Genomic DNA, 9,414 nt, shown 5'->3' with positions numbered 1-9,414 from the left:
ATTTTGCAAAAGTTTAAGTATTATATAATGCGATGTGAGTTTGTGTGAATACTTATTACGTCAGCTCGAGCTTTTATGATAAAATATATTTGGTTGTGGTGTGTAAATTATTTTAACTAAAACTTTAATTAATTTTTTGACATTTAGACTAATTTGCTTAATTATTTTGAAATAAAGTGTCTTTTAATTACTTAAATACTTTTGATATTAAATGGCTAAAAAAAGCATTTAACTAAATTGTGTTAATAATATTGGTTGTACAAAACACTTATTCAGAAAAGGTAAATATAGATGAAATCTAACAAAAAATTAAAAGTTGTTCATTTTAAGTTGGGTATTTTTAAGTGTTATAACGTTATATAGTGAAATATAAATAAGATTGATAAATTTTTTATGATGTAGAATAATTCTGAAGAGTTTTACAAAACTAAGAACATTGTTCAAATTTACATGTGTTAAAGTATTCTTTGAAGTTTTGACATATTTAAAATCAAGTTAGAAAATAACGGATATAATCATATTTCAATCTTAAATTTGAATTTGGATAAATTTAATATCACATAGAGTTAAAGTTTTATCGAGGTGAAATAAATTACTCTGAAATAAGTTAATGGCATATAAATTCATGCACAATTATTTTACTTAGTGATAAAGTTTCATCCATAATTTTATGTTTTAAAAGTAAAAGTTGTCGACTATTTTGTGTATTCTCTGTTAAAGCACAATTATAAATGTTATGGTTTTAACCTAAGTTTGTAAAAACGAAACTTTAGCACTATAAAAAAAATGCAAATTTACAGTTTAAGTAGGTATTAATTAGTCAGATATTTACTTTCTGTCGCATAATTAATTCTTAAACATAAACTTCAAGCAATTGTAGAACACTTTGCGAGCAAATTAATACTTGTTATTCATATATTTCTACATTTTATAAAAAAAAACATTTATGTTAAAGGTAAATGAAAGTAGATAGTCTTTTAACTTTTATTGTTAAATGATTAAAATAAAAGTTCTGTAAGTATTAACTTAAATAGTTTTACTAAACGATATTTTTTACTAAAATAAAACTTGCTAGCTTTATAATAAGCGGTTTTAGCTTTATTAAGCTTAAGTTTAAAGATCTCTTTACGAACTTTTTAACTTGAAAAAAGCCAATGAAAACTCTTGCAATCAAAAAGTTTTTAATAATTAATTACTTATGCTATTTTTTTGTTGATAAACTTTTATAGTGTTAAAAATATATAAAAAATTTAAAAAGTAACAAAAAAAAACATAAAGCAAATTTTAACTTGTTAGATTTAAAACATTATTTTAACTTTGGAAAAATTATATTTTTGTCAAAAGTTCATACAGAGTTATTTGAGAACTAAATTTTACTCAATATTTACAACTACATAATGTTTTACGCAACGACTTTTGTTGACTTTTAATGGTTATTAATGATTTCGTTTGTGTGCTTTTTATTCACTTTCAAATATTTATTTTTGGATTTATTTTATTTTGTCAAATAGTGATAGCAGAAAGATTTTTAAAGTTTGTTTTAATTTCATTTACAAAGTAATATCGCTACAGTACACACTTATAATACAACCAAAAAGTTGGTACTTACACGAAGTTTGTAATCGAAAAATGACAACAAAAAATGAATATTGTTAAAAATAAGTTTTTTGCCCAAAAGTGCGTATTTGACAATATCTTACAAAATTTTCAGTAAATCTTAAATAATAACAGTAAGTAATAAAAAGGCTTAAAAAAGTAAAAAAAAACTCAAAACGATAAAAAAATAACTATTTATGAAGGAATTTTGAAAATAAATAATTCTTAACCTATTACTAGTTGTATGACTTAATTTACTTTTTCTTGGCAATTTTTACTAAAAATGCTGGCGCATTTATTATTTCTGTTTGCTTTCTTAACTATTTTTTCAATTATAAAATAAAAGAATTTATCTAAATATTTCTTTGTAATTAAAATATATAAAACACTACTAAATGTTTTTATTATTTTTATCACTTTTATTCAGTTTTAACTAACTTTAATTTTTCTTTTTTAGCTATTATCAATCATTTTATTTAATCTTACATCTTATTTATTTAATAGCCCATACTAAGCAGTTTTAAGCTTTTTAGTTGTTTTTATTAGAATTTTATTAACATAATCAATATTTGTCAGTCTAAATGTCTCCATTTATGTTTTTTTTAACTTTTGAAAAACTAAAAGTTACTAAAAATCACTAAAAGCACATATTTGTATAACTGTATTGTAAAAATTAGTAAATTCTTGTATTTCTGACAAAAAAATAACTGAATTAATATTTCTAAACTGTAACTTTTAAAAAGACTATAAGTACACTATTTTTTAAACTAAAAACAAAAAGTTACAAATTTTTTTATTTTTTCTATAATGGCAGATTAATCTAAATGTTTGTTAACATTTCCATACTAGGAATTTAAAAACTTTAGTAGAAGCCCTCAATATAGAGGGATGCAAATAATAACATTACCTTAGTTACGCAGTTGAAGAAATACTGAAATTAAATTCCTTTAAAATAAGAACAACTTGTTTAAACGAGCATTTGTGCTTTCGTGATTATACGTAAGCAGAAGTTTAATGAGTAGTTTGCGACAAATCACTATAAAACTCGATAAAAATGTTTTTTAAGTGTCATTTACTTTTTATTCTGATATATGTTGTTTTAAATTTAACAATATTTATTTACTTTTAAAGTAAAAACATTGTTTACATAACATTAGGACTTTCCAATGGTATAATGTAGTTTTAAGTGAATACATATTGTCTAAACTTATTATAATATTGTAGTTGTTTAATGAAATTAAAAATTTTTCTAATGTCTTACGACAAAAAAAAAACAGTTAATTAACGTAATAAATATTAGTTATTTTTTTATACAAACAAAAGTTAAAAATTTTCTTTAATAAAACTAAATACAGAAAAGTTTAACCATAGTTTAGTTTAAACGAATATAAGTACATATTGTACTAGCTAAAAGTTTTTTTTTATGTTCTTGCATATTAGAGAAGTAACAAAAGTTATGATATAAAATTAAATGTAACTTTTTTAAATGAATCATATTTGTATCATTTTTTAAAAATAGAACTAAAATCATTTAAATTTTGACAAATATTTTGACAAATATTTTGACAATGCTTCTTGAAGAAAAAAACAATTAGAAATCTTAGGTAAAAAGAATTAGATGACACACAAGTTAAGTAAAATGGATTTAAAAAATATTCAAAGTAACAAATAAAAACAACGCAAAAATATTTTAAGCTCCTATTTTTAGCTAACTAGTTATTGCAACTCTGTTTGATTGTATAAAACTGCACCTGGGAATGTCAAAGTTTTCAATTAAAATAAGAGTAGTTAGTTTTGATTTTTATTTATTACACAAAGTTCTAGTTTTAGTATTATATTAAAATAAAGCTTTCTGTATGCAAAATGAATGCGTTCAAATATTGATTTGTTGTACATTTATATAAAATTACTGCATCCTCACTTATCTGGTCCCTAGCTAATTCGGCAAGTTTCAGTCGAGAAGTTACTAAGTTGAGCAAAACTATATGTTACCACTTTGAAACTTTAAACTTATAAAAGTTACACGTCTAACGATGAATTTTTTTTGTTGGTAATTTTTTTCAAATTTTATAAAAAAAACGTACTAACAGCTTTGTTCTGTTCGATTTTTGTCTTTTTGAGTTATTTGCTAAAAAAAATACCTAAACAAAATTTTGGTATCTATCATCATACGCATTGCATAGTATAAAAGAGGTATTTACTCAAAAAAAAAAAAAACAATAATTTGTCTTATCTGACCAGGGCTGATTAAGCCATAATTACAGAAAATACGCAAAACAGGGCCGGATACGAAATTATAATTATTTTTTAAGAAATCTACTGATTAAACCTATTAATATTTCAATAAATTAGTTTCAGTACTATACTTCAATAACGTTGTGTTATTATGAGTAAGTTAAAAAGAGAAAACTAATATTTCTATTAAAACTTATTTAAAGAAAAAAAATTAGTGGAAGTAATTATATTTGATATTAGATAATTTGATTATACTTATTTAAATTTATAAACGCAACAGCTAGTTTAATACGGAGTGCCTACATTGAAAGCTTAAAATTTGAAAACCTGAATTAATTAAAAACGATAAGGAGACATAATTGTGTTGTTTTTTTGTTATAAGCTTAGTTTTTAGATCTAATAAGATACAACACTTCTATTTTAAATTTTTTTCTTATCTGAACTTCTCTCAAAGCATATGAAAGTCCAGGTTTAGGCTTTGTAGACTTTTGCAAAAATTTCGTAAGATCAATATAAATAAACAAATAAAAATATTGTTTGTACATATTATTTAAATAATTTTGTTTTAAGTTCCAAAAATAAAGATAATTAAATCAAACCTTTTACACGTTCATAAAAATTTTTGATAGTAAAGAGTAAAGATTAAAAATATTTTGCCTTTCAAAACTAGGTTGACAGCAAGAAAAGTTATGTTGCTTTTTGACAGAAAAAATGTATCTTTTCAAATTTTGTATTGATTATCATCTATAAAGACTTTAACTACCATTAATTGATAAGCGGAACCTACAAGTTTGTAAAACATGTTTATACCATATTAATAAGACAAAAACAAATAATTAATGAATAAAATTTAAAAGCTTCTAATTTTTCATGTTATAGATATTTAATTACGTTTCATTTCAAAAGATGGTTGTACGTACTATATTAATTTTGCTGCTAACTTTTTACCTATTTACTTGCTCTTATTTAACATACTACAAAGGTAAAATAGTTTTGATAAAGTTAGCTAAAAATAGTTGATTTGATAATTTAAAATATTACACAAGGTTTTAGATAATATAAAACATAAAACCTTTCAAACAATAATAAAAAGACACGGTGTACAGCGTGAACAACAATTACTCACACAAATGAAGTTAAACGAAAACAATTCTACCACTTGGCAGCTTTGTTTAGTATTCATCTTTATAGCTTTCAATTCATCTTCGCTTAATGCTGCTAATATTGGAAAATTCATCTGAAGTATTTCATCTTGGACATAAATAGATAAAATTACAACTGTGACCTACTTATTTTTTGTTTTTTAAGTTTAACCTGCGACTACAAAATGCCTGTAAACCTCTAATAATCAGCAATTAAAATACAAACTTTCAAATTTGTTTATGCGTGTTTTTGTAGGATCTTGTACTTCATCTTTAATTTTTTTTTAACGAACTTGAACTATTTTTAGTAGTAAGGCAGGTTGTAAATCTATAATTGCAATGATAATAAAAAATAAAAAAGCAAGCAAAACAAATAAACAAACATGTTCTTTTAAAATAATGAATTTTTGTCATCTTTTGTTAGCATGGACATCTTCTAATTTGATTCCGTTGTACATAAAACATTGAATTTTTACGGCATAGTACATCTTAGTTTTCAAATTTATAAAATAACAATAAGATAATACATGATTCAAATCAAAATAAGTTAAGAAAAAAAAATTATATAAAACTGCTTATATGATTAACTTATAAGCTTTAACTTGTTTTTTTTTTATATTTATTTGTTGCAAGTTTTTCTCGGTTAAACTTATATTTCTATATTTTAACATCTTTAGGGAATAACATTTTCTTAATGTTACAAATAGTTGTCAGAAAGAAAATTGTTAAAAATACCATTTAGATTTAATTTAAAACCATATAAACTTATATTAAAAATTAATCGATTATGTCTTTTAGATTAAAAATTGATTGTAAAAGATCTGTTTTTACAAGTTGCTTAAAATTTATTGAAGACCTTACTGAAGCAATTATAAAATAATTTGCTACAATATTTGATAAATTTTAAAACTCTATGGCTGGTAGAATAACAAACTTAGATTTGTTTGTTGTCTTAATGAACAATAAACTGCTTTTACTTTTATTGACTTAAATAAAATTTAAAAAATACTTTTTGTATAGTGAAATTAACACTGTAAAAACAGTATAAACTGTTCGTTTATTATTTGTTTTATTTTATTTGTTTTTTACATATATTATTTTGTAAAATATCTTGTTAATATTTTTCATTCTTGTTATGAACATATTTTTACTTTATCAGCAGTTATTTATTGCTATTTTTACTACAATTTGTTTATTCTTGAATTATTATTACTATAAAACAGGTTTAGCTTATTTGTTTGTTAAAAATTTTTAGCATTTGTCTTTGTAGAAAAATCTGTCATAAGTGTTATACTACTGCGGTGCACTAATCAGTTGCGTTCTCTTTGAGTCTAAATACTTATGAATTATATAAAATTATAACGTTTTTCAATTTAGAATTTTTTATCAACACCGATGCAAACTTGTGCTTACGCACCGAATCAGTATTTTTGGTAATTTTTCAACTTAAAACAAATTGGTATTTAAAATTTCTTTTAAATTTTCGAATAGTAGATAAACATAGTTGAAAAAAGGCGAACTAAGCAAATAAAATGAACAATAAAGGATAAAGTTAATAATTTTTTTTTTACTTCTTTTCTTTATTTTATTTTTAGGTGGCACGCATGCAGTAGTGTGCCTCCCCACGCTATACACCTGGTATATAAAAAATAAAAGCAGATTTATCCTTTTAAAATATAAAAAGTCATTTTAGTTACGTGTATTAATTTTTATGTAAATTTTTTAAAACATGTTCTTTATATGTCTTTTACGGGTTTTTCAAAGCCGTGTAAAACTATGTTAGAGAAAAGGCTACGGATCCATCTACGCATCCTTAAGTTTTCGACGAAATCGGGTTAACGAGGATTAAAAATTATAACAAAAGCAGTAGTTACTCAACAAATGAGCTAATATTTAAGTAAGATTTACTTTATCAAAAAATCAAAGGAAAAAATAATAATACCTCAGAACATACAAAAAAAATCTCTAATAGCTTTTTATTTATGTTAGTCCGTTAAATAAAAGCTTTAACTAAGTAAATTTATACAATAACAAGCCATGAATAACAATATAAAATTTATTTTTATTCAACTAAACTACAAGAAATAGATTTAGGTTTTCAAACTTTAAAAAATTGTTCTTTCTATTTAACTATGAAAATTTAAACGTAATACAAGCTAAAAAAACTATATCTTATAGAAGACACATTTAAAGTTAACGTATACAAATTCTATGAAAACTTGTTTCTGAGTTTTATACTATCTCTTATACAAAATTCAATCATTTAAAACACGTTGCAATTAGACATGGTAACTTATTTTAACTTTTCAAGAATTCTATTCTTTTAATCCAAGAACTAATAACGTAACACTGGTACGTAAATTCGTAAGGCGTAAAAAAATCAAAAAACTTTAAAGTTTTAACAAGCTTTAAATTTAAACTTATCAGTAATTATATAATACACTTGAAAGTAGTAACTCGCAATTTCCAACTTTAAATTTCAATAATCTTAGACAACTCTACAAGTAATTGTTTTTTGTAAGTTAGTTTTCTTAGTACATGGGTAATCTTACCAATGAATAATAAATAAGATTAACAGTAGCTTCACATGATTCTTCTGCCCATTCGTCTTTATCCATATCATAAGTGAGTACTTCATCTGTATGATATTGAAAAACAAATATTTTATTTTCAACCAAAACAGGTTTCACAGAAGAAGAGAAAAATTTTGGTGATTTAATATCGACAAATCTGTTGCTAATTTTATCATAAACTTCAACATTCGTGTTAGTAGAAGCCCCACCAAATACAAATAATTTACTTTTGACAACAACTAAACCATGATGACTTCTTTCATGAGTCATTCTTGGCATTGGTGTCCAAGTATCAGCAAATACATCATACAGTTCTACTGTGTTTAAACGAGGAGAATTTTGACTTCTACCTCCGGACACTACGATATTTCCATCAAAGACTGTGGAAGCTGTGTTTGATTTTGATTCGTTCATTCTTGCAACTTCTTCAAAAACATAATTTTCTGTATTGAATGCGTAACAAAAGTTAATTGGCTTATTTTTAACAAGACCCCCAACAACATACACCTTACTCATAAAATTACAAACACTAAATGAATTACGTTTATCATACAAATCACATACATAACTCCATGTTTTAGTAACAGGTGAATATTTTTCAACTTTGTTTATAAATTTGTAATCGTCAGTGTTAAAGCCACCAAATAAATAAATTTCTCCCTTGACATAAACTGCTTCAAATTTGTATCTTACTGTTTTTAAAGATGCATAATTTTTAACTTTTGTTAAATTAATTACGTCAAGTTCTTTCACATCTCTAACAGTCTCTTTGCTGTAAAAATGTTCACCTCCACAAATAAGAATATTAAACATTGATTGATTACAGTGTCTTCTATTTGTATGAGAAATAGTCTTCTCTTGACACAATCTAGTATTCAACATTTCATGAAACATTTTAAAACAATCATCATTTATAAAAATAGAGGAAAACTTATCTTTGAGGTGTCTTACAGCTGCTTCTGATAGCAAATTTAGCCGAACTTTTAATAACAATTGTCTTGCAAACTTGCTACGTTCTTCTACGTTGTAGTTCAACCATTTAATTACTACATTATAAACTTCAACTTCAGAATCAATTTCTAAATAAGAACTTTCAAGTATTTTATAAATTGAACTAAAATCCAACTCATTAAAGCTTTTAGTTTCAACAACCATAGCAAAACAACGTTCTATGTATCTAAAAGCTGCAGTGTGGGAATATGTCATGTTGAAAGTTTTAGTCAGCTGGTAAAACAATGCTACATTCTCAATTTGTTGCTTTTTTTCAATCTTTTCTTTAAGTTCACATGACAAGTTTTCTTTCAAGGAATGTTTGTTTGACTTAATTGCAGAAACAAATTTCCGGTGTTCTCGATTCATTTCATCTGAATTATAAAAATTAAAGAATTTACTACTTTACAATTTTTGTTACCTCAGTATTTAATTATGGTAGTTATTAGCCATATTTTATTAAAACTGTTTATAATAAAAAAGCCAATGACTATATTTTGCTAAAATTGACTATGTGTGTATAACATAAAAAGAAAATAATTGAATATAGAAAAGAGAATAATGTTAAGAATTTTAAACACAGTCACACAAAAAAAACTTTCACTTTTCTATAAAATTATTTTGAAAGTCAATTTATATATATTATATTAAAAGTTTCTAACTGTTTTAGTTGAAAAGTAAAAAATAATGGATAAAGATCGAGTTCTTTGTTAGTTTTAATAACATAAGCAAGTAATAACCAACTTTATTGTAAAATTTTGTAAAAGTCACTGAATATTAACTTACCAGTTTTGTTAGAATCATTAAAGACTTCAAATATTTTATTCTGAAAAACCAATTCAGAATTTTTTTTGCAACAGTTTAGAAACTCTCCAAGC

General features: G+C 23.8%; 1 protein-coding gene across 1 annotated transcript; it reads right to left on the bottom strand.

The window, feature by feature from the left end:
- Positions 1-7,504: 7,504 nt before the first annotated feature.
- LOC145841948 (kelch-like protein 7) lies at positions 7,505-8,905 on the bottom strand. Its single transcript, XM_082949264.1, has one exon. The coding sequence runs from the start codon at positions 8,903-8,905 to the stop codon at positions 7,505-7,507; it is 1,401 nt and encodes a 466-aa protein (XP_082805390.1).
- Between the last annotated feature and the right edge of the window lie 509 nt (positions 8,906-9,414).

The sequence above is a fragment of the Thalia democratica genome, chromosome 1 (assembly GCF_965202585.1).
Source record: "Thalia democratica chromosome 1, ktThaDemo2.hap1.1, whole genome shotgun sequence".
NCBI classification, from domain to species: Eukaryota; Metazoa; Chordata; class Thaliacea; order Salpida; family Salpidae; genus Thalia; species Thalia democratica.
Note: the sequence above shows the minus strand (reverse complement) of the source record. Positions and strands in the feature narration are given on the sequence as shown.

Bases quoted from the DNA above. Each gene is read 5' to 3' on its own strand.
- LOC145841948 (XM_082949264.1), bottom strand. From the start codon at position 8,905: ATGAATCGAGAACACCGGAAATTTGTTTCTGCAATTAAGTCAAACAAA.